Source organism: Crocuta crocuta, unplaced genomic scaffold (genome assembly GCF_008692635.1).
Source record: "Crocuta crocuta isolate KB4526 unplaced genomic scaffold, BGI_CrCroc_1.0 scaffold587, whole genome shotgun sequence".
Lineage (NCBI taxonomy): Eukaryota > Metazoa > Chordata > Mammalia > Carnivora > Hyaenidae > Crocuta > Crocuta crocuta.
Genome location: NW_027532403.1, coordinates 2629532 through 2654507, shown reverse-complemented (window position 1 = coordinate 2654507; position 24976 = coordinate 2629532). Strand labels below are relative to the sequence as shown.

Genomic DNA, 24976 nt, shown 5'->3' with positions numbered 1-24976 from the left:
AAAGCATCATTATGCATTTTTACTGTCACTCAGCCTCAAACCTAGGACCCACCCTCAAGACCTTCATGGATTAAACCTATTGATTTCCTTGTTTGAGTGTCTTTCCAAACCATTCTCATACCCTACTTCTGCTGCCTCTCTCTTACCAGTTTCTTGACCAGTGACCACCTCATTTGAAGCACACAAAGCCCCATATGTTCATCAGCTGGGACTACTCATGAGTCCCTAAAATACATTCTGCATCATCCCTCCTGTCTTTCATTAGCAGCAGCCCTCTGCTAGCATCTGTCTTTCCTTACCCTGCTCAAATGCTACCACATCCGTAAGGCCTTTTTAAATACCCCCCAGAAAGACTAACTCTCTTCCACTTTGGTTCTCCAACAGTACTATATTGGATTTGTACACTGTTACATCAATTACCACAGTCTTCCTTGTACCCCTGTTATTATGTATGTGTCTGTCTTATCGCCTAGCTGTCAAGCCCTTGGAAGACAGAGCCCATGTATGTTCATCTTGGAGAAACTTTACACACAGTAGGGAGTTTAACAAATGGTTTTGCATTTATTAATAAAATTAACCAACTCATTCCACAAGATTATATTTAGCACCAATTTTGTTAGTTTTTAACATGACTTATGAGATTCATAAGTCATGAATTTGATTTCTTCAAAGGCAGAGTTTTATATTGGCTTTAGGATAATAGTTCCCATTGATTGCATACCTGTCAACCATTATATGTATATAATTTCTAATCCTTTCATTAGCCTTACAAAATAGAAGATATTATCCCCATTGTACAGATGAGGAAATGAACATTCCATGAGGGTAAGTAACTTACCCAAGGGCATATAACTGTAAGTCCCCAGGCTAAGACTAGAAGACAAATCTGTGATTCTGTAAGCCGGGACACACCCTACCCTCATCTATACTGTGGGATAGGGGAGTCTCTTTTGTTCCTTTTCTTCACTTAATGATCTTCAACAAATAAAACCAGTTTATTAGTGTTTGTTTTTTGTTTTACAGCATCCTTCAACATTGTACATACCTCCAAAAGATCTGCTAGACAACAAGTGCCTAACTGAAAAATACACACATCTCTCCTGCAATAAGGTCTTCTGTCAACCATGGCAGAAATGCATTGACGGGACCTGTACCTGTAAACTACCTTATCAGTGCCCAAAGAATGGTACCTCAGTGTGTTCAACTACTGGGAGAAGCTTCCCAACTTACTGTCAGCAAAAGAGTTTTGAATGTCTTCGGCCAGGGGCAAAGTTTTTAAATAATGGAACGTGCACACCTAAAGGTAGGAAAGCCCTAGTTGAGTCTGTGAGATAAGAAAGAAATTATTTACCATACTGTCTACTAGAAAATAATTTTGCTTTGAAATGTTATGATGACAATTCAGAATTCCTCTCTAGATCCTTAATTGTAATTTGGGTAATAACTAAAGAAATTAGTGTCAACAGAATATAACCAGCCTTTGCATTCACAGCACAAGGCCCTGAAGCTGGTCTTTCCCTCAGTGCCTATGCCACTCTCTGCTGCCCAGCCCTTCAAAATTATCCCCACCCTCACTTCTACTTGGCTAACAGGACTATTCCCAGAGTCACTGAGTTGGTTCAGTACCCAGTGAAGAAGTCTTTACATAAGATTGATATTGATATGGAGCTGTGCCTCTGGACCTCCAGATCCCATAATTCCTTCTAGCATCCCTCCCACCAGCCTCTATGCCTAGGGAGCCCCAAGCCCACTGGCCCTGATCGATGGGGAGCTCAGGCTACTGCTGACCAATGACATGCTCTAGGAAACTTGGCACATCAGATGAAAGAGCTTGTCTACACTCCACCCAGGCTGCTAATACACTGAGGAGGCTATGATGCCGGTATGGAGATTGCTGGAGTGGTTAAGGTTAGGAATCTCACTGTCAGTTTTAGTTGCAAGCCTCTCCACTCCACCTTGGTTATTGACAAGCTATGTAACTGTCAGACCCCATTTTCCACATCAGCATAACACCAGTTTCTAACTCTGAAGACTTTCATGAAAATTAAATAAAATGATGCATGTAAAGTTCTTCACACAGTGTTTGGCACACAAGAAGAGCTCATGAAATTTTAACTATAACAGCAAACCTCAGCCTTATCTTCTGATATCAATTATCACAGGTACTTCATGAATTTATAGAAAACTACTCAAAACATTCCTTGTAGAGGCGCCTTGACATATGCCAGCACACAGTAGCCTAAATAATTTGTGTGATGCTGGGCTGCAATGCTGAGGCACTGTGGGGTAGGAGGAAGAAAGCTCCCTATGTGAACCCATCTCTATGCCCTGTTCGAAAGGAGATTTGTCAGTGGCAGACTTTGGTTCTCTTGAGGCATTGCATGCCTTAAATATATGAGAATACCTAAAATTTGTTTATATTCCAATCATTTGTTTGGTTTACTTTTAAGAGCACAGACTTGGGAGTGAGATCAATATAGTAGCTTCAGATTCCTGGCTTCCCCACTTGAGCAAGTAAGCTAACCTCATTTGTAAAATGGAGGCATTTAGGTTCCTCATGTGTAAAAATATCATTGTAGTCTCCACAGGGTTGATGTGAGGATTTCATGATATTCTATATAACTGGGTCATACAACCACTGATACATAATAGACCCTCATAAAATAATTGCACACTATTATTTATTAAAATCTTCATGGTGTTCAAAGGTAATTTGAGATTATGTTTTTTGTTTATTTCAAAGGCTTTTAATCAAGAGGAGAAAAGGTGAATACCTAAATATTGCTCATTCCTGTGTCTGTGTGTGTGTCTGTGTGTGTGTGTGTGTTTAATTTTAGGACATTTTAATGTTTCCTTAAACTATGGAACTACCACTTCTGAGGGAATTGTCGAAGTAAAACTTGTAGACCAAGATAAGAAAATGTTCATATGTAAAAAAACTTGGACCATTGTGGAGGCTAATGTGGCCTGTCTTGACCTTGGATTTCAACAGTAAGTGCTTGTGTCAGTGGATTTTTCCAGGGTTGGTTTTGTTTTATTGTTCCAATTATTTGTTTTTTGATTACAGTCTTTCTGTGCCTTAATTTCCTCATATGTAACTTGAGAGTATGGACTACCTGCCTCACAGCATTGTTATGAGGATTAAATATGTTCACGTTTGACTAGCACTTAGAACACTGCTAAGCACAGATCACCTGTAAGTTTATTGAGCTTCTGGATATGAATCCTTTGTAGTTTCAGATAGCTGTAAATATGTTCATTACTGTATGTCTCTACTTGTTTATAATTGTGCCTACTTTTTCATACCTAATATTGTTTATCTATGTCTTCTATCTTTTTTTCTTGGTCAACCTTGAAGAGATTTGTCTATTTGATAGTGTTTTTGATTTTTATATTTTATATATAAATTGTCTCTTGTTACTTTACTCTCACTTCATTAACTTTTGTTGTTATCTGTGGCTCTCTTCTGTTCTCTGTTGTATTTTCCTAATTCCTTGAGTTAAATGCTTAACTCATAGATTTTCCATTTTTCTTATTTTCTAATATAAACATTTAAGGTACAAATTTCTCTCTAGGTAATGCTTTATCTGCATGCCATGAGCCTCAGTGGCATAAAATAAAAGTGGCATTTTATTTAATATTCAGTTTGAAATATTTTCAAATTTTCAGTATAATTCTTCTTTGATGTAGAAGTTTCTTCTTTACTTTTGTAATGAATATATATTTGCTTTTAGTTAACTTTTTGTTATAGATTTCCTGTTTGATTGTATTGTTGTAAGAGATCGGTCCCTATATGACAATTGTTTAAATATTTGTTGACACTTGCTTTGTGCTAAGTATATTTTAAATGTTTCAGGGGCAGGGTTCTAGATAATAGGTATGTTACCCACTAAAATAAGCAAGCTTGTTACTGCTTTGTTCAAATCTTTTTCCTATTTATTTACTTGGAAGCTTTCTATGTCATTATCTTTTAAATACATCCCTTATAAACAGCACATTATCTAGATTCTTTTTAAATCCTGTATGATAATAACTGTCTGGATAGTTTAGTCCATTCCATTATTGTGATTATTTACACCGTTGAATTTATTTTCTCTATCTTATTTTATAATTATTATTTAACTGCTTTTTCTATGTACTTTCTTCCTTTTCTAACTTCTATTGGGTTAATGAAGTTGCTGTATTTTTTAATTCTTTCCCCTCTCCCCCTCTACTTGGTTTGTAAACTATATACATCCTATTTCTGTTGCTTTCGTGGTTATCTTCACATTTATACCACGAATCCTTAACTTAGGAAGTCCTCACTCTCTTCAGGAAAAATACAAAGAATGTCGTTATTTCAATCAAGGTTCCAGGATTTAGTTCCACATTATTTTTATATATCCCTGAAGTTAATTGATATAATTATATAAGCAATTATTATATATACTATCATCATATAATTTTATATATAACATATAAATTATATAATAATTATATAAATAAATATATGTGTATATATACATATATACACACATGCATATGCTGTGCTTACTCAGATGTACTTCATGTTTACCAAACATCTTGGTTTGTTACTGCTTTTTGCATCTTTCAACATTATGCTGAATTCAGTTTCCTTCTTTCTAAACTATATCTGCTAGAAGTTCATTAGTGAGAATGTCTTATCATTAAATTCAGCCACAGAATATTTGTAATTTTTGACAGTTTGTAACCTACAACCTATAAGTCAACCTAATGGGAAACTCTCTGTCTTTGATCTCCCAGTATTTTTGCTTTTATCATATTTTGTATAAGCTCATGAACAGACTTCTCTTAGTTTAGCCAGTGGATATTTCCCTTATTTCTTTAACAGCTTTTTGAAGATTTGTTATATTTTATCTAGTACTTTTGGATAGTTTTAGAATGAGAGATTTTTTTTTCAAATTATTTACCTCTGAGACTGCCCCAATAGCTCTCCTTCTCATATTTTGATGCTGCTTGGCAGTTTTATAACTCCTATATCATCATAATGGATCTTAAATCATTAAAAATACCTTCCTTGTTTCCTTTAATGCCTTTCATTCTAATTTTTTAAAGTTTATTTATTTGTTTTGAGAGGGAGAGAGAGAGCACACGACCAGGAGAGGAGCAGAGAGAGAGGGAGAGGGAAAGAATCCCAAGCAGACACTGCACAATCAGCACAGAGCCCAATGTGGGGCTCAAACCCATGAACCACGAGATCATGACCTGATCCAAAATCAAAAGTTGGATGCTTAACCGACTGAGCCACCCAGGCGCTTCCTGCCTTTCATTCTAATTGATACTATATTTATATTGCTATCATTGCTATATTTTTGTTTATATTTACCTGATGCATCTTTGCTCAACTTTTTATTTTTAACACCATTTTCCCCATTTCCTTCTAAAGAGAAGCAGGGAACAATTGAATGTTCTGAAAGAATAGTTTACTATAACTTATCTCTAGGATATTTAGTGATCGGGGTAGCCTCTTACCTGCACAAATTCTGAACAAATTGAGAAGTCCAAGTAATGTTATATAGATGCCAAAATATCACCTTAATACCGTCAGGGCTGAAATAAGGATGTAGTTTAGTGTAAAAACAAAATGAAACTGCTAGAATTGAACCAACTTAACCTCCCAAATTCTAACAATACGGCCAACCAGGTCAGCCTTCTAGCATGAGGCAGTTGAAAAGACCTCCAAATTGAAAGTTGGAAAACATGAGCTAACCTTGTCCAATTTATAAATCCAGACTTCCCTGATCACTTTCCTTGAGCAAAAACGAATTAAGAGATGAAGAGAGGCCAAGAATGATGCATCTCAGGTTGGAAGGAAACATCAAGAGTGTGGAAGGATTCCTCCTCAACAAGAAACAGAGGAGAGGAAACTAATATTTGCTGAGTGCTTGCCACGTTTGAACGTTGGCTAGTCAGTTTAAATGATTGTTTTACTTAACCTTTATAAAACTTCCTGAGATTGTCATATTCTCTTTTACAGGTGAAGATATTGAGGCTTAGAGAATTTAAGCATCTTGCTCAATATATGTTATGTAGAAAATTAGAGGAAATTACTTTAGTTCCTTACCTTCTGTAGTGAGGTTATAAGTACAAAGTACTAATTATTCTACCTTAATGTTTTATTTATTCTATTTGAAGAGGTGCTTTTGAGGTTCAAAAAATTTTTGAAGTTCCTGAAGATCTTCATATAAATTCCACTGAATGTCTGCATGTGCAGTGTCAAGGATTAGAGACTAGTTTGGCTGAATGTACTTTTTTTAAGAGAAGAACTAAAAATTCCCAGGATTTAGCTGGTGTGGTGTGTTACACACAGAATGCAGGTTAGTAGAGTACTTGCCTGAAACCTCAAAACTTCCTTCTAAACTGTTTATTCCACACCACATATGTAGTAAACAGATGATGGATATTCAGTTGCAGCAATAGAGGCAAAATCATTTTGGGGACTTTAGAGCCTAAATTGGTGCTTTTCCTGTAATGTACCTTTTGGTATTCAGATGCTCCTATATGAGAAGCAAAGTTGCCTGGCTCCTTTTTGCTTCATAAAACATCTGGATTAAAGTTAATACAACAAACCTGAGTAACTCAAACATCAGAAGAAACCTCAACATCTTCACACTTCAAAATGCCTTTAAAATATTTAAGTGACTACATCTATGCTTCAGTCTCAAGGCAGTCACTGCCACTTTTCTCCTCCATTCTGATGTTGGAATATTTTAGTCATATGTATGGTTTAAAGACTAAAGACTTTTTTGGTGCTAAAAAAAAAAAAAAAAAAAAAAGAACATCAAAATGGAAATGGCACTGCCCAAGCAAGTCATGGGATAGAAGTGGGGATTCGTGGAGCAGCATTAAATGAATGGGTGAGCACCAGGGTTTGCTGATCTCAGCAAGGGCTCCTGATTCCTGAGCCACCTCCCCCAGTGCCCGAGAGTACAGACCTCCACAATAAATACTGGTTTTCAGAGATAATAAAGGGGCCTCCATAAACCAGCTCTGACATTTATTTTCCTTATTTACCACATATATGTTATGTTGATGCTACCAATACATTTTATATCCTTTTTTATTTGATGCTTGGCTTTATCTTAAAGTCCCCATTATTCCAAATATGATAAAGATGTCACCTACAACTCCATAAATAAATTTCACAAAGATCATTCCTAATTTACAGTTTTTTCAACAAACGACTCCTTTCATTGTGTGAATGGAAAATATATTCCTCAAAAGAAAACCTGTAATGGTGTCAATGATTGTGGAGACCAAAGTGATGAGCTGTGCTGTAAAGGTAGTAGGAGAAACTTTACCTTTTTATTTAAGATTCTATCCCATTCAATTTTAAGTATGAAAAAATAAAAATAAAAACCTCTTCTATTTATGTTTGCATAGGATGCCGAGGCAAAAGTTTCCTTTGTAAATCCGGTGTTTGTATTCCAAACAAGTATAAGTGCAATGGTGAGATGGACTGCATTACAGGAGAAGATGAAATTGGTTGTAAAGGTAATTGAAAGTTTTATGGTTACATTTTACCAGTATTTGATCCAGGGACTGTGAAACTTCCTTTTAGGTAAATTGTAATCTTAACGGAATATAGGTAAGTGTTGGCAGTAAGAGTACTACTGAGAGTGGGCATTTGAGGAACTGTGGAATGTTCTTCTCTCATATTTTCATTTATTAAATATTTATTTGTTATTTCAGAACTCTTTATTAAAAATTTTCAGATAACAAAAATAGATTATTAGAATGAACTAATATGTGCCTATCTCTCAGCTTCAACAATGGTCAGTATTTTGCGAGTCTTGTTCAGCTTGTTTGAGTATTTTAAAGCACATTTGAGATATTATGTCATTTGACTGTATATATCTCTAGTGATACACTTTATATATACGTATACATATATTCTCATTAGTACACTTAAAAATAATAATATCCTAACACTGCTTAATAATAGCCCATGTTCAAATTTTCCCAACTGTCTCAAAAATGTCTTTTTAGAACAATGTGTTTGAATCAGGATCCAAAAGGATCTAACATTGTATTTGGTTATTAAGTTTTTAAAGTCTCTTTTATTCTTTAAGAGTTTACTCACCTGGAAACCCAATGATCCATTATCTTTGGGACACAGCAAAAGCAGTCCTAGGGAAGATGTTTATACCAATACAGGCCTATCTCAAGAAAGAAGGAAAATCCCAAATAAATAATCTAATCTTATACCTAAAGGAACTAGAAAAGGAAGAACAAAAACATCCCAAAGTTAGTAAAAGGAAGGAAATCTAAGGATTAGAGCAGAAATAAATGATATAGATACTAAAAAAGACAGGAAAGAAAGAAAGAGAAGAATGAAAATGCCAGTGAAACCAAGAGTTGTTTCTTTGAAAAGATAAACAAAATTGATAAATCTTCAGCCAGGGCTATTGAGAAAAAAAGAAAGAGGAGTCAAATAAATAAAATCAGAAATAAAAAAAGGAGAAGTAACCGATACCACAGAAATACAAAAGATTTTATAAGAGACTATTATGAAAATGATATGGCAACAAAGAAAAATTGATACATTCTTAGAAATATATAATGTTCCAAAACTGAATCAGGAAGAAATAGAAAATCTAGACAGACTGATTACTAGTAATGAAATTGAACTGCTAATCAAAAAAAGCCCCAACAAACAAAATTTCAGGACCAAACAGTTTCACAGGTTAATTCTACCCAAACATTTAAAGAAGAGTTAATATCTATTCTCAAACTATTCCAAAAAATAGAAAAGGAAGGATAACTTCCAAATTTTTTATTTTTTTAATTGTTTATTATCAAACTGGTTTCCATATAACACCCCGTGCTCATCCCCACAAGTGCCCTCCTCCATACCCATCACCTCCCTTCCCCTCCCCCCACTCCATCTGCCCTCAGTTTGTTCTCGGCATTCAAGCATCTCTCATGGTTTACCTCCCTCCCTCTCCCCCACTATTTTTCCCCTTCCCCTCCCCCATGGTCCTCTGTTAAGTTTCTCCTGTTCCACTTATAAGTGAAAACATATGGTATCTGTCCTTCTCTGCCTGACTTATTTCACTTAGCATAACACCCTCGAGTTCCATCCACATTGCTACAAATGACCAGATTTCATTCTTTTTCATTGCCATGTAGTATTCCATTGTATAGATAAACCACATCTTCTTGATCCATTCATCAGTTGATGGACATATAGGCTCTTTCTATGATTTGGCTATTGTTGAGAGTGCTGCTATGAACACTGGGGTACATATGCCCCTATGCATCAGCACTCCTGTATCCCTCAGGTAAATTCCTAGCAGTGCTATTGCTGGGTCATAGAGGTGTTCTATTGTTAATGTTTTGAGGAATCTCCACACTGTTTTCCAGACGGGCTGCACCTGTTTACATTTCCACCAACAGTGTAGGAGGGTGCCCGTTTCTCCACATCCTTGCCAACATCTGTAGTCTCCTGATTTGTTCATTTTATCCACTCTGACCAGTGTGAGGTGGTATCTCAGTGAGGTTTTAATTTGTATTTCCCTGATGATTAGTGTCGTTGAGCAATGCTTCATGTGTCTGTTGGCCATCTGAATGTTCTTTGGAAAAGTGTCTGTTCATGTCTTCTGCCCATTTTTCACTAGATTATTTGTTTTTCGGGTGTGGAATTTGGTGAGTTCCTTATAGATTTTGGATACTAGCCCTTTATCTGATATGTCATTTGCAACTATCTTTTCCCATTCCGTTGGTTGCCTATTAGTTTTATTGATTGTTTCCTTTGCAGTGCAGAAGCTTTTTATCTTGATGAGGTCTCAATAGTTCATTTTTGCTTTTAATTCCCTTGCCTTTGGAGATGTATCGAGTAAGAAATTGCTGCAGCTGAGGCCCAAGACCTTACTTTTAACACCTTCACATTGTGGGTTAGGATTTCAGCACATGAATTGCGGGGTGAGGGCACAAAGATTCATACCATAACATGTGTCTTCCTACAATTAAAACATAAACTCCCAAAGAATATATTTTCTCTCTCTTACTTACCACTCTAACTTAATGAATCAACTCAATAAATAATAAGCACCTGCATTTGACAAGTAATAGATATATAGCAATGAACAAAACATACAATACAGGAGAGTCGCTGCCTTCACAGATCTTAATTTTATTTGGGGAAGTCAGGCAATGAACAAATAAACACCAAGTGCAGTGAATTCATTTATGATGAGTGCTAACAAAGTGAAGCAGAGAGCAGGTGGTGTTAATGGAGGATGGAGTGTGTGGTGGTTGGGTTGTCTCTTGTCAGGGGAGGTCTCTCTGAGAAGTCCTACTTTGAAGCAAAAGAATCAAAGAAAGCTTTTTTTTTTTTTTAATAGTTTATTGTCAAGTTGGTTTCCGTGTAACAAGCCATGCTCATCCCCACAAGTGCCCTCCTCCATGCCCATCACCCCTCCTTCCCCTCCCCCACACTCCCATCGGCCCTCAGTTTGTTCTTTTTAACGTCAGCTCAGTACTCTTTTGGTCAGTGTTAGTGACTATTCTCTACCCTATGTAAAGACTTTAATGAATCAGAGTTGAAAAAGAAGCTTTCCTTCTATGACCCAAGCATTCTGAATGCAGAAAAGCACTGCACTATGAGTCTCACCATTTACTTGTACCAACAGACACCTAGTTTGCGCCTGCAAAATTTCTACATAGTTCATCATGAACCTTCACAAGATATAGAAAGGAAATTAGATAGTGTGATTTGGGGGTTTGTACTGTCCTTTTTAAAGAGAGTACAAGTTTTAAGAAAGAAAATTAAGATCAAAGTTTCATTGACTTTAATAATTTAATTTTTATTATAAACACAACCATAAACATTGGAACTTTTTGTTTTCTTACAGAAAAAACAGAACTTTTGACTGCTAATATGAATGCAGGTAAGTTAACATTATTCTGGCTTTTTGTTTGTTTTTAATTTTTTAAATATTATTCAAGCAAAAGTCTAAGGAGAGAATATCTTTTGTTTATTTTTGACTTCTATATGGCAGATGCCTAATACTAACAATGCCTACTATAATATCTTTTATGACTCCTATAAGAGGTGCCTTATTATGTACAAAATGAGAGGAGCCTTCTTAATGTCAGCTCAGTACTCTTTTAGTCAGTGTTAGTAACTATTCTCTACCCTATGTAAGGACTTTAATGAATCAGAGTTGAAAAAGAAGCTTTCCTTCTATGACCCAAGCATTCTGAATGCAGAAAAGCACTACACCATGAGTCTTACCATTTACTTGTACCAACAGATACCTAGTTTGCACCTGCAAAATTTCTACATAGTTCATCATGAACCTTCACAAGGTATAGAAAGGAAATTAGATGGTGTGATTTGGAGATTTGTACTGTCCTTTTTAAAGAGAGGACAAGTTTTAAGAAAGAAAATTAAGATCAAAGTTTCATTGACTTTAATAATTTAGTTTTTATTATAAACACAACCATAAACATTAGAACTTTTTGTTTTCTTATAGAAGAAACAGAATTTTTGACTGCTAATATGAATGCATGTAAGTTAACATTATTCTGGGTTTTTTGTTTGTTTTTAATTTTTTTAATATTATTTATTTTTGAGAGAAAACGAGAGAGAGACAGACAGAATGCGAGTGGGTAAGGGGCAAAGAGAGAGGGAGACACAGAATCTGAAGCAGGCTCCAGGGCTCAAACCCATCAACAGTGAGATCATGACCGACCTGAGCTGAAGTCGGACACTTGACCTCGGAGCCACCCAGGTGCCCCAAGATTATTGTTTTACTAGTGCTTCCCCCTAAGTCTGCATTTTAATGTTGTGTGTGTGCGTGTGTGTGTATAATTGATTCAAGCAACAATTGTCTTTGTTATCAATTAAATAGATAATTGATACTTTTTTCCTTTCCTTATCACTTTTAAGAAAAACAAACATAAATGCTTCTTGGGATCTGCTTTTAAAAATGGGTTCATTCACAAGGGAAATTTTGAAGTGAAAACAATATTTTAGACCTACATAAAGTTTTTTATTTGCTATGAGTTTTCCAGGTCAGTTTTGTCAAAAACAACCAGATTTCAAGCATGGCACATGACATGCATTTTGAAATAGAAAAATAATGAATTTTACTTGAATTAACTTGTTCTTTTGCAATGTTTTAAAGCACGATAACAGAAGATCTGTGAAGATCTGTATTCTGGCCAGTTGTATACTAAGAGCCAAATGAATTAAGCATCAAATCCCTGAGGAGACAGTAATTAATAAGCTTTTGGGTCAGACAGCCTTGTGTTACATCCTGACTCATTATTTATTAGCTATGTAACCTTAGGTAAACAACTTAACCTCAAATACAAATTGGGAATAAATAGCTCCCTGTTTGGGGGGGGGGGAGAATTTAAGTGAAAGTTCATGTAAGACTCTCTTCTAATTGCCAGGCCCCAAAATTAATTAACTATTTTTTTCATCAAGTGATGAGTGAAAGATTTAGATCTTAAAGATACAGATATCAGTCAGAAAGAGATTTTCCACAAAGGCCCTTTATTTTCTACACCAGATAGCATCAGTTTTCAGATAGTGCCAAAGCTGCTTCCATAGTCATTAGATGAGGTCTCTCTTTTTTTAAAGGTCCAAGCAGAAACTTAAAAACTTAGCATCCCACTCTTCCCCCAACCTTGTTCTTAGAATGGGTGGGACCAAAACAACAACAGCAACAGCAATAACAACAAACAAATCTACCCATATTCACTCACAACTTCTCTCCCTGAAGGACCTACCTCCTCAGTATATGCCCAAAGTAATTGACAGTGATCTTCATTTTCTCATTTGGGGCTAAGAAGCAAGTTTGTAAAAATTTTTGTGATGTTAAAAATATAGAAAGAATAAGGAAAACTTCTTATATTTTTACTTTCTTCTTTTTCCTGAATTCTTTTGCCAATTCACATCTTAAGCCTTACTCTGCCATGTTCTCTGTGAAAAGTATGTCACATCTAAATGCTCACAGAGGAAGGAAATAGCATCGCATGTCAAGTGACTAAAAAACATCCTTTGGCCCCCTGATCCTGAATTTTCCATGGGTCCCTGGCACATTGCCCCTCAGGGTTAATATGATTCGATGAGATAAACAATATACAAAGTATTTAGCATGGGGACTGAGACATGGAAAGTGCTCAAATGTTAACATCATTAACATTAATATTATTGAAAATTGAAATATTATTCCACATGAACAGCCACGAAAAAGTAAAAACTATGAAGGTAAGAAGAAATAGGTGACCATGTTGTCATCACATTCTGATGATTTCTAACCAAATGAGACCCTCATCCTGAGTATGCCTGGCCATGTGACATCTTTTATCTGCCAGGGGCTGGTAAATGTTTAACCCTCTTAGCTAGCCTCTTTCTGCCCTCTCCCCCACAATGTGCCTATAGGCAGAACTTCAGAGAATCAAGCCAATTTTCATATTAAGCCAGAATTTTTAAACAAGGTAAATAGCACCACTTAACATCCAAAATAATTTATGAATCAATTCAGGCTGTTTTGTTTTACCTGTGACTCTGCTGTTTTTGTGGCATAGATCATCAAGAAGTAATGGGTTCAAAATCATAATGATACAATCTCTTTCTTTCTTGAAGAAAGAAAATGGATAAAGTCACTTCTCCCTAAACTATCGTGTGGAGTTAAACCCAGGCTGCCTGCTCGAAGGAAACGAGTTATAGGAGGAAGGCCAGCAGAAGTGGTAAACCTATGACTTCCCAGGAGCAGTCCCAAGTTTGAGAAACAAAAACAGGCGGGGGAGATATGTCATGATAAGAGACTGGGATTCTTGCAATGGGCATATCTTAGGGCCTCCTGTCTACCACTGTCTGGTAGAATGGCAGTGACCACACCAATGTCTTTTACAGGGAGACTTCCCGTGGCAGGTGGCAATTAAGGAAAACGAGAAAATCAACTGTGGAGGAATTTATATTGGAGGCTGTTGGATTCTAACTGCTGCACATTGTGTCAGGTAAAAAAATGTCTCCAATAAGATTTTGTATTCCTTGAAATAATAAAAATGGGTAATAGAGATTGTGGCAGATGATAAAGAAAACCATGTGACAAATTTCACTCTAAATACCCTAAAATATTCATGATTGAATCCCCAGAGGCCATCCCCCTGGAATCTACTGGGTTCTTCCCCCTCAGACCAAATTACTGATCCCAGATGGCAAGGTCAGATCAAACTCATAGGTCCCAAGTTGTGTCACTTAGCTCATTTGCATGATGGGAAAGCAAATAGATGGTACCTACATTTTGTAGAGTTAGGACCAAACTGTTGAGAAGAATGTATAAAGAAATAATAGTAAGCTGGCATTTTCTCTGGTCTCACTTCAAAGAGGATGTTGTTTAAAGAGCTGCATGCATTTAAAGACTTCAAGTACCCAAAGCATTGTTTCGCCTTCCATGTCCCCTTAAGCATCTTTCATCTGTGTCCTGGACAGTGAAGGAGCTCTTGCCTCCCATGCCGCTCCTGCACGGACTTGCTTGCTTTGTGCATGCATGTATCACTGATGTCTCCTCTTCTTCATAAGAAGACCAATCATATGGGAGTAAAGTTCCACTTATGACCTTATTTAAACTTAATTACCTCTTTAAAGACTGTATCTCCAAATCTAGTTATGATGGGGGTTAGATCTTCAACATACGGATTTTAGGGGAACACAATTCAGTCAGTAGCTGAAGGGCAGTACAAAAAAGGTGTTGATAACGAGTCAAGGTCAGCAAGGAAGAAGGCAGAGTTTGGGATTCCAGCCTCAGTTCTGATCTCTAGAATGAATGAAGTGTCACTTATTGAGCACCTCTTACAGATTAGATAATGTATGTGGCACTTTCACATATGTTGTCTTGTTTTAATATTCTTAACAGCCCTAAGTGGTAAATATCTTGTAGATTGGTAGACTGAGACTGAGAAGTTATATTACTTGGTCCACTTCTCCCTTAAGAGAGGCTGAAAATGTCAGACACTTGCTTTGCCAGGCTCATTTGTTACTAGAGTATCTAAATGATGGTTGTTTTTTTTTAAGTTTATTTATTTATTTTGAGAGAAAAAGAGAGAGCATGAGCAGGGAGGCGCAGAGAGGGAGAGAGAGAGAATCCCAAGCCTGCTCCACACTGTCAGCACAGAGCCTGATGTGGGGCTCAAACCCACAAACTATGAGATCATGACCAGAGCTGAAATCAAGAGTCAGACACTTAACCAATTGAGCCACCTGGGTGCCTCTAAATGATGTTTTTAACATGGCCCACTAGGCTCCATATTATCTGACCCCTACTTACCTTCGCCAATTTCATCTTGCCCCATGGCTTCAACTTCTGCTGTCTGCTCTACCTGCTTTGGACTTTGTTCAGCTACTCACGTGCACCTTGCTCCCTGCTACAAAGAGACCTTCATATGTTATTTCTCATGCCTGCAATGATCTTTCCTACCCTGTTTGTCTAGTTAATGCTATTCTTTATTCAGATCTCAGCTCCATCTACACTACCTCAGAATTTCTCCAGATACCCTTACATCAAAGCCTTCTTGATAAGTTCTCAGAACCCATGTGCTGTTGATTCCTCTCACTTTACATGATAGAATACATATCCTCATTATTGTTATTATCCATTTAATACTGCATCTATATCCTGAGCTCCGCGAAGGCAGGAACTATTTCTGATTTTGCTCATTTCTGTATCCCAGTGGCCAGCACAGTGCCTGGCAATAGTCATTTGTTGACTATTACAGGTGTACATTATAAGTGTTTGTTGAGTAAATTGAATGAATAAGCATCCCAAACACCTCATTAGTGCCTACAACATCACTGTTAACTGTTAGGTGATTACCTGAGAAAATGATGGTAAATGCCAATTTGTTGGAAACCATGAGGTAAAAATTGGTATGAAAATTGAGGCATTAGGAAGAGGCAATATTTAGCTCATTCACCATTTCAACTGAATTTTAAAACAGCTAATATATTCCAGGTATGATGCTAGATGCAGGCATCTATCCATAGATGAATTAGACTTCATCTTTGACTTCAAGTCCAACAGGAACAAAGACTTGTGAGCAAATAAATACAATGTGATATTAGGATGAAGTCAGTCTTAAACGTCAGGATAACGGCTGCTGTGGTCTTCACCCTGAGAACCTCTGGGGTTAGCAGAGTAATGATGTGTGTCTTGATTGATTCCCATTTCCTTAACCACATTTCTGGCTACACGCTCTCTGTTCTCTGTTTGAACCCCTTCAGTGACAGTGCTCTCACTCCAGAGGCAACCAATTCATTCCACTTCTGGGCATCTCTGTTTCTTAGTGAATTCTGTATGTCCCTGATATTGAGTAGTTAGGTGGATTGATTATTCCTCTCCTCATTTACCCACTGACTTTAATTCTGTCCCATAAATTTAATTGCACTGCTTCATGAGAGCAAGGATTTTTTAAAAATCTGGAAAAAGGAAGAAAGTCCTTTAAAAGGGAGAACATAAAGATGAAGCATCAGATGTTCATGTTTATAATTGGGTTGTTTCCTCAATAAAAATATCTTATCTCCCCTTTCCTTTCTATTATAGCATCAGTAAAGTTCACCGTTACCAAATATGGACATCATTTCTACATTGGTTAAGACCCGAGGATGACATAATTGTTCAGCTAGCAAAACAAATTATTATCCATGAAAACTACAATGGAAAAACCTATGAAAATGACATAGCTTTGATTGAATTGAAAAGACGCCCAAACCAAAAAGAATGTGTGCTACCTAATTCTGTCCCTGCCTGTGTCCCCTGGTCTCCATATCTATTCCAACCTAATGACAGATGCATTATTTCTGGCTGGGGTCGAGAAAAAGGTACATGCTTTAAAATTTGTTAATCAGAATCCAGGGGTTGGAATAAACAGGCATACAAATGGATAGAAGCTAATCTCCTACTACTCAGAGAGAAACATAGCCTCAGATCCAGAAAAATGAGCATTCAGGCAGGACTGGCATCATGGACATGAGACCTGTGCAGTTGCCCAGTACCTGAGGCTCCGCAGGGCCGCATGCTTAGTGTACTGTTGTGCTGTCATCATCATGAAATTCTTAATAATTTTTGCAGAGGCCCCCACCTCACGTTTTTGTTTTTCACTGGGCCCTGAAAATAATGTAGCTGATCCTGATCCAGAGTTTCAAAGGATTCCTGCACTGTGTGATTTTGAAGAATATGTTGAAGGGTAACTATTTACAAAAAAAAAAGCAGAGTGATGGGGACATATATAGCATGGGCTTTCTGGATTTCTCAGACATAGATAGAAGATAAAATGGTTTTCAGGGGAATAGTCACAGTATAGGTGAGTCAATAATCCCACAACCCTCTGCTCTCTCCTCTACTCCCCCCATTCTCCTTGCCCCCTCACCCCCATGGCCACATCCCACAAAGAGGAAGAAAACATAAAGAATTATTTGTTGGGCTTCTAAGAAGACTTGAGGTGGATGTTTATATGAATAGGAGATATAGATTGCAGACATGTAGGGACAATTTATTAGAAAAACTGGCTAAATTTGAAGTTAGACTAAAATTAGCCAGTGGTTTTCCCTTTGTCTTGAAGAGTTAAATTTGAAATTTAGCTTCCTTTTGAACTCCTACATTCTATTTGTAAATAACTTCACTACATTGGTCTTATAAACTCATACTCTTACACATTCTTTATAATTGCCACATTGAAAAGTACTAAAAAATACATATAAATTGACCCAGATTTGTCATATGGTTGAATACCCAAGACTAAATTTTGTTAGTAATTAATTTATTCAGAAGGCATTATGTCCTTACATTTGTTTTTAAAAAAACAACTTTTATTGTCTACATTTATAAGCATACACAGGAGCAGACATAAAGGTATTATAAATCTACTTATTCATCCATCACCCAGTTTCCAGTTACCAGCACTCTACCATTCTTGTTTTAGCTCTCTGCACCAATCACAATTGCAATAGGGTAATTAGGAAGGGTTATTTATAAAGTGGTTAATTACAAGGATGTGGGTTGGGGGTTGAGGAATCACAAGGTCTGTGCAGGAACCCAGGACTAACAGTACCAGAACAGCCTCTCTGAGATCTGAAGACATGAGAGGAAGGAGAATGACTTTGGGCTAAAGGCCAACCCAATCTCTCTCTCCTTACCCTCTCTTCCTTCTGCTAGGGTTTTATGTTGGAAACCAGAGGCTAAGGGATTCATGTTGAGGCAGTCCCTCCAGGTCAGTCTCTTTGGGCAGGGGACAGGACATTGAAGGGTGGAGGATGCATCTGAAGGACAATTGGGAGCTATTAAACAGATTTCCTCCCCACCCCCAACACATTTATTTTTTCCTGGAGCATATTAAATCAAATCCAGATATCATGTAATTACATCCATGAATATTCCAGTAGATATCTTTATCAGGTAAGGACTTAAAAAAACAAAAATAAAACAAAAATACAACACCATTCATACCCAACAAAATGAAAGTGATCCCATGGTATCATCTAATAACCATCCTGTGTTTATTAGCATACGCTAGGATTTCACTTATGAAAAATATGGATGCAGTCAGCAAAGACTGGAGAGGCTGGAAGACCGAAAGACCAATTCTCAAGGGACTTGTAGTCCAGAGGAGGCATCAGACGTGAATGCTACTATCAGACAGCAGAATGGGACAGGTGCCTCAAGAAGTATACAACACAAGAGCTCAGGGAAGGAAGCACTCTCCTTAGCCAATAAAAACTGTTCACACAGTATAGGAGTTCCCAGTTTTTAAAGGCTTCTCCTGAGTTAGAAGAAATAATAAGTTACTAATTTAAAAAAAAAACAAAAACTCTTAACCTGAAGAAGGTAGCATCTTAAAACTAACTTGAAGGAGAAAAAAAGAAACTCTTTCCTAATTTGCCATATGGGTGGATTTTTGTCTTCCCCTGCTTCCCAGAAGAGAAGAATATTAGTTTTACAGATAACTACAATGTGCTCACTACCGTGCTAGGATCTGTGGAGGTGTCCCCTCAGGATTAGGCAGAAGTCTCTGTCCCCCAATAGATTATAAATTAACTGAGGGCTAAGTCATTTGGCATAAGATGTTTAGTGTATAATTGAATTACTGAGTTCATGGATTAATTAGTTACATAAATATTTATTAAGTAGCTACTTTATGGTAGCATGAGGCTGGGTGCTGGCATAGAATTAGGCCTAGTCTCTCCCTTCCTAGAGCATAACATTTGCTGAAAGCTGGGGAAAAGCGGAGAGGACAGATGGTGCAAAGATTTACTCCTTATACCCAAGACATCTCACCCTGTATTCTTAAGTTTTCCTCATCTTCCCTGACTATCAATCAGCAACAGTACCTGCCCTTCTCTTTCCATGGATGAAAAAGTTTCAAGTCCCAAATCTCTAATTGAAATGAAAAGGAAATCCTAAACCCTCTTTCAAATCACTTAGGAGATGGGGTTCCTCAGACACACAAAAACACACACTGATAACTTGATATGGATTTTCTTCATTTAACTTCTTAAATTAAAAAGATGTTCTCACTGTAACAAGTACTTTTAAGGAAATACAGAACTGTAAAATGATAGGAGCTATTGATGTTAGAAAATGCTGATCACTGACTCCTACCCAGCTCCCCCACTGGACTCAGCAATCAGACGGGGGGGAGTTCACCTTGTTCATCTCAGGTCTTTATTAAATGAGTATGACTTCCAGCATGTGTTCAGTAATGCCCCTTGACTATTTTTTTTAATGTTTATTTTTGAGAGAGGGAGAGAATGTTGGGGGGGGGCAGAAAGAGAGAGAAGGGGACAGAGAATCTGAAGCAGACTCCATGCTGTCAGCCCAAACCCTGATGAGGGGATCAAACCCATAAACTGTGATATCAAGATCTGAGCCAAAGTCCCACATTCAACTGACTGAGCTGCCAGGTGCCCCAACCCCTTAACTATTTTTGAAAGACAATTANATGATACCTGCCACTGTATCCTTTAATATCGTAGTGTTGCTAGTGCCTCTACCTAACACAGCTACAGCAGTTCCTGCTTTGGGTGGTGACCCAAGGGCAGGGAGTCGGGCAGGGCAACGAATATAGGATGTTTTGTTTTGTTTAATTTGAGAGAGAGAGAGAGTGAGAGAGTGTGTGTGTGTGCCTGCACGCACACACAAGTTGGGAGAGGAGGGAGGGAGAGTGAGTCTTTTTTTTTTTANGGCAGGGCAACGAATATAGGATGTTTTGTTTTGTTTAATTTGAGAGAGAGAGAGAGAATGAGAGAGTGTGTGTGTGTGCGTGCACGCACACACAAGTTGGGAGAGGAGGGAGAGAGAGTGGTTCTTTTTTTTTTTAATTTTTTTTATTTCTAGGGGAGAGAGAGAGAGAGAGACAGCGTGAGCAGGGGAGGGTCAGAGAGAGAGGGAGTCACAGACTCTGAAACAGGCTCCAGGCTCTGAGCTGGCAGTTAGCACAGAGCCCGACGCGGGGCTCGAACCCACAAACCGCAAGATCATGACCTAAGCGAAAGTCGGTCGCTTAACCGACTAAGCCACCCAGGCGCCCCTGGGAGAGTGATTCTTAAACAGGCTCCACACTTAGGGCAGAGCTGGATGCAGGGCTCAGTCCCACAACCCTGGGATCATGTCCTGAGCCAAAATCAAGAGTCAGACACTCAATGAGCCACCCAGGTGTCCCTAGAATGCTTTATTAAAACCACTTATGCATAGTGTATTACAGAAAAATGCAAAGTTATTGACATCCTGTAACTTTTTGGATCGCTGACTTAAAAACCTTAGAAAGTCCTAAAAGTGAGAAGAAAATTGACCATTCCCTGTGCCCTCCCTTCTTAAATGGAGTTCAGGATTATAGAAGACAAATGGGGAGAATTTCACAGAACCTACTGAAAGACAATTATCACAGTTAAGAGGAAAAGCTTTGAGGTCTGGGTGCCTCATTTCAGGTCCAACCTCTGCCACTTATTAGCTGTATGACCTTGAATGAATTAGTTAAACTCTTTGTGCCTTATTTGTCTCATCGTACAATAGGGATAATAATGATACCTGCCTTATAGGGTTGTGGTTTAGGATTAAAACAATGAGTGGCTAATACATACTAAGCACTCAATAAGCACTAAGTATTCCCTATTATTTTCCCAATCAGCGTTGGATGCTACTTTCAGATTGCAATCTCATCAGAGTATAAATTTGCATAAAACAGAGGCAGCAAGGGAAGCACTCACTAAATTTGCAGAATGAGCAGAAGAAGACAAAGTATTTCCCAGCCTGCATCTTTATGATCGTATGGGCCCAGTAGAGGCCTTTAAGAGAGTATGTGTTATTTCCTGTTAGGAAAGTGTAAAACATTTAACCAAAGTTGGTACACACATTGGTGGAGGAGACAGGAAGATAGCTTGATGGCCTCAACAAATGGAAGTACATGTGTAATTTTCTTTTCCCTTTGTCTTTTCCAGGTATGGATGATGGTTCCATCGATGCCTGTCAAGGGGACTCTGGAGGCCCCTTAGTCTGTAAGGATGTCAACAATGTGACTTATGTTTGGGGTGTTGTGAGTTGGGGTGAAAACTGTGGAAAGTCAGAGTTCCCAGGTGTTTACACTAAAGTGGCTAATTATTTTGACTGGATTAGCCATCATGTAGGAAGGTCTCTTATTTCTCAGTACAACATATAAAATTGTGATCTTTTGTGCTTTTTTTCTCTTGGGAGTTGGATTTTAATTGAAATGATACTACATGATTAGTACTTCTCTAGGGAAAAACAATAATAAAGCACATTTTATTGGATGTTTTTAAAACCTTTGCTAAGCTTATTCCATATAAGAACTTTGCTGTAAATTATCAAATAAATATTTTAGTTGAGCATACCTGTTTTGTTTATTAGAAAATGTGGTTAAATTATCTCTTTATACAGGAATGGTATATTGACTAGACTAAAAGTTTTGCTAGTTGAATGACACTTAATTCACAGAAGCCTGCATTCAAACCCCAATTCTACCACCTACTAATTACTTGACCCTGGGCAATTCATTATCTTCTTTGTGTCTCATTTTCTACCTTTAATGTTTTTTTTTTTTTTTTAAATTTCTGAGAGAGAGGGAGACAGCATGAGCAGGGGAGGGTCAGAGAGAGAGGGAGATACAGAATCTGAAACAGGCTCCAGGCTCTGAGCTGGCTGTCAGCACAGAGCCGGACGCGGGGCTCGAACTCACAAAACGTGAGATCATGACCTCAGCTAAGATCAGACGCTTAACCGACTGAGCCACCCAGATGCCCCCCATTTTCTAACTTTAAAGTGGAAACTAGAATTCTGAGAAAATGGAGACATATACTAAAGTAAAATGGTTGCAAAGTACTTGTGGCAGGGAAATAACTGACCCCACAGCTCTTGTCCCATTTCTCTGCTTCTTTTAAGTATTAGAAGTTCTTGGGGCTCCTGGGTGGCTCAGTAGGTTAAGTGTTCTACTTCAGTGCAGGTTGTGATCTCATGGTCTGTGGGTTTGAGCCCCATGTTGGACTCTGTGCTGACAGCCCAGAGCCTGGAGCCTGCTTCAGATTCTATGTCCCCCTCTCTCTGCCTCTCTCTCTCTCAAAAACATATAAACATTTTAAGAAATTAAAAAAATAAAAAAGTATTAGAAGTTCTCTTTAAAGATCTGTCTTTAGTTTCCCGTTTCACAAGTCCTCCCTGGCTCTCTCTTTAAACCTCTCCACAGACGCTGCAACACAACCACTGCCCTCGTGGGACTGCCCTTACAGTCACCTACCTGTCTCATCCCCCCACCACAGCAGCAGTGGACATGGTCAAAATCCCACTCTCTGCCTGGCCCGCGGCCTCCATGGCTGCTGGTCTCGGAATCCTGCTCAACCTCTTCCTCCTGGGCACTTCTTTCACTTTGTGCTTTCCCTAGTGATCTTATTTAGGGTCAGCTCTAACTCCCATCCACAGTCCCATGACTCACAAATCCCTATCTCTAGCCCTGGCCTTCCTAAACTCCAGACTAGTATTTCACTGAGCACTTGACAAGTCCATCTGAATATCTAATAGAATTTCAAAAGAAACATGGGCCCCTCCTTAAATCTGTTCCTCCCTCCTTAGTAAATGGCATTTATTCAGGGCTTGCCTGAGGACCCAATGTACAATAGGCCCCAGTCTCTTTCTTTTTTCTTTTTTTAATGTTTATTTATATTTTGAGACAGAGAGAACATGCGCAAGTGAGGGAGGGACAGAGAGGGAGGAAACAGAGGATCTGAAGCAGGTTCTGTGCTGACAGCAGAGGCCCAATGCAGGGCTCAAACCCACAAACTGACCACAACCTGAGCCAAAGTTGGACGCTCCATCTACTGAGCCACCCAGGCGCCCCACCAGGCTCTTTCTGCCAAGCGAGCCTGCTGTCATCTCAGCATAGCACTTGTCACCACCCAGCATGCTCGTTGTTCATTTGTGGTGTTCATTCATCTGTCTCTTCCCCACGATGCTCACACACCCACTACTGCCCTCCCCTGACTGCTCTGTAAGACACAGGAGAAGAGAGACTGCCTTCCTTCTGTCGGCATCCCTAGCACTGGGTTCAGAGGAGGTGCTCACTGAAGAAACGTTAGCTGCTTCTTTATTATTATTCTTTAAAATGTAGCTGTCATCATCCTGAAGACAGAGGTATTTGTCACATAAATATCACTTTCAGCACCTGGGCTTCAGTCCTGGGTAAAGCCCGACTGTTTTAATAATAGAAATGCCCATTTCTACATATCTTCCAAAATTGCTTACTGCCCAGATTTTTTTTTCCTTTGTAGAAATGTTGGCAAGATATACATACACTTTTTTCTTTCATTCTTTCTTTCTTTCTTTTTTTTACTGTTTTAACCATTTTGAAGTATATAGTTCAGGAGCATTATGTTCCCATTGTTCTGTGATCATCAATACACTATCTCCAGAAATGTTTCATCTTCCCAAACTGAAACTCTGTGCGCATTAAACACTAACTCCTCCTCCCCTTCCATGCTGTCCAGATTTTTAATTCCTTTTATCACGGAATGCAGGAGAGTATTTAGTTATCTATGACAGTGTTAGAAAGACCCCAAAATATTGATCAAAATATCAATTAATTATTCTTCCCTCCTGTGTCTGGGGATTGACTGGGCCAGTTCTTCGATTCTCTGGTGCAGTCGCTGTCAGACAGGGCTGGGGTAAGGATCATCTTGAAGGCTTCTTCACTCACGTGTCTGGTGCTTGGGCTGGGAGAACTCAAACAGCTGGGGCTTCTCTGACATCTCTCTCCATGTGATCTCTCCACCTGAGCTCTCAACCTGAGGACTCAGGGACATTGGACTTCTCACCTAGCAGCTGACAAGTGTCCCAGGAGAAGCTGCGAACAAGAACAGCCTTTATCTTTATATAGCTGGCCTTGGAAGTCATTTAGCCTCGCTTCCATTGCAAAGACCTGCCCAGGTTAAAGGGAGGAAATATAATCCATCTCTTGATGGGAGAGGTGTCAAAAAATTTGTGCATATTTTAAAACCACCACCTTATCCTGGCCCAGCAAACCTGAAGCATCTAACATCTTAGAAGATGTCTGGGTTTGAGTACTCAGGGCTGCCAAGCTGGGAGAACATAGCATTGTGGCTCCTTGAAGGACCAACCCAATCTGCACAGTGACCTGGGACCTGGAGGCTTCACAGCAGAGTGGACCAGAGTCAGGCCTGAAGAGTAAAGAGCCAGCTTCTCCATAGTGACTCCATATGACAGAGACTAGGAGCAGCAGGAGTGAGGTGACTGGACTCCCAGTTCAGAGGTCTATGTCAGAGTTCCTGGCTGCAGACCACAGATGTCAGTCTAATCGGTTTAATGAAAAAAGATATATTCAAAGATATTATGCAGTTCACCGAATCTCTAGGAAAGCCAGAGAGTTGGCTATGCGTCTGGGCATAACGCTCAAAGACCACTGTAGGACTGCTTATCAGAGA

The 24976-nt window shown here is 38.5% G+C and overlaps 1 protein-coding gene across 1 annotated transcript in view; it reads left to right on the top strand.

The window, feature by feature from the left end:
* The window catches only part of CFI (complement factor I), a gene marked incomplete at its 5' end in the record, with an annotated part of 59627 nt that extends 40857 nt beyond the window's left edge, over positions 1 to 18770 (top strand). The window contains 10 exons of the mRNA XM_077778454.1: positions 1024 to 1303; positions 2838 to 2991; positions 6157 to 6338; positions 7190 to 7303; positions 7405 to 7515; positions 10878 to 10913; positions 13625 to 13728; positions 13895 to 13998; positions 16581 to 16858; positions 18540 to 18770. Of these exons, the coding sequence (XP_077634580.1) occupies positions 1024 to 1303; positions 2838 to 2991; positions 6157 to 6338; positions 7190 to 7303; positions 7405 to 7515; positions 10878 to 10913; positions 13625 to 13728; positions 13895 to 13998; positions 16581 to 16858; positions 18540 to 18658 (1482 nt within the window). The remainder of the gene's footprint in view (positions 1 to 1023; positions 1304 to 2837; positions 2992 to 6156; positions 6339 to 7189; positions 7304 to 7404; positions 7516 to 10877; positions 10914 to 13624; positions 13729 to 13894; positions 13999 to 16580; positions 16859 to 18539) is intronic.
* Between the last annotated feature and the right edge of the window lie 6206 nt (positions 18771 to 24976).